General features: G+C 56.5%; 1 protein-coding gene across 1 annotated transcript in view; it reads right to left on the minus strand.

The window, feature by feature from the left end:
- UNC93A (unc-93 homolog A) overlaps positions 1 to 1,264 on the minus strand; it is a 54,567-nt gene that overhangs the window by 49,103 nt on the left and 4,200 nt on the right. Inside the window, exon 3 of the mRNA XM_007950490.1 lies at positions 706 to 935. Coding sequence (XP_007948681.1) covers positions 706 to 935 — 230 coding nt within the window. The remainder of the gene's footprint in view (positions 1 to 705; positions 936 to 1,264) is intronic.

Below are 1,264 nucleotides of genomic sequence, written 5' to 3' on the forward strand. Positions count from 1 at the left end.
TGTGTGTGTCGTGTGTGTCGTGTGTGTGTCGTGTGTGTGTCGTGTGTGTGTCGTGTGTGTGTCGTGTGTCGTGTGTGTTGTGTGTGGGTCGTGTGTGTGTCGTGTGAGTCGTGTGTGTGTCGTGTGTGTGTCGTGGGTCGTGTGTGTCGTGTGTGGGTCATGTGTTTCGTGTGGGTCGTGTGTGTGTCATGTGGGTCATGTGTGTGTCATGTGTGTGTCGTGTGTGTCGTGTGTGTCGTGTGTGTCATGTGTGGGTCGTGTGGGTCGTGTGTGGGTCGTGTGTGGGTCGTGTGTGTGTCATGTGGGTCATGTGTGTGTTGTGTGTGGGTCATGTGTGTTGTGTGTGTCGTGTGTGTGTCGTGTGTGTCATGTGTGTGTGTCGTGTGTGTCATGTGGGTCATGTGTGTGGGTCATGTGTGTCGTGTGTGTGGGTCGTGTGTGTGCTGTGTGTGTGTCATGTGTGTCGTGTGGGTCGTGTGGAGCCATGCTCTGTGGGGTTCTCAGTGGCTGATGGGTGGCAGTGGGTCACCAGGCCTTTCTTCCATGGCACCTCTGAGGGGACGTGAACATCCAACATTCTGGTTGGCAGCGCAGCGTGTTGAGTGTCACCCCTCCCAGGGACTCCTTAACTGGGTGGGTCACCCTCAGCCCCTGACTGCAGCCCCAGCTGCGCTCTGAGCCACCATGTGCTCCTCTGTCATTTACCTTGAGCGGGAGTCTGGCCAAACACCAGAGAGGAGATCAAGTTGCCCCATACGCCTGACGACTGGAAGATGAGGAAGAAGATGCCAAAGTACTGGTTCACCACGTCTTTGCTGGCTCTCCCCGACTTCTTGGCCTGTGTGTTCCCCAAAATGGTGATGTAGGTGCACTGGGAAGACCAGAGTGGGGCGCCTCCCAGCCCCAGCAGTATGGAGGTGGGGATCAGGGTGTACCTGTGAACATTCAGACCTCCTCAGTAGGTCATACGGCTTCCCCATGCACTCCCCCAGACACTTGGGTGAGGAGGAAACCCTATTCCCAGCCCACTGCAGGTGCCCTATGTCTACCACCTGCCTGGCTTGGTGTGTTCACCATTACCCACTGCTGTGGAGTGGATTCTGACCCACAGCGCCCCTAGAGGACAGAGTGGAGCTGCCCTCCAAGGTTGTTAATCTTCACAGAAGCAAAGCCCAAACTGTACCCACTGCAATGGAGTCCATTCCGACCCACAGCGCCCCTAGAGGACAGAGTGGAACTGCCCACAGGGTCTCCAAGGCTGTCA

Source organism: Orycteropus afer, unplaced genomic scaffold, assembly GCF_000298275.1.
Source record: "Orycteropus afer afer isolate SDZICR_OR568_19922 unplaced genomic scaffold, OryAfe1.0 scaffold00273, whole genome shotgun sequence".
Lineage (NCBI taxonomy): Eukaryota > Metazoa > Chordata > Mammalia > Tubulidentata > Orycteropodidae > Orycteropus > Orycteropus afer.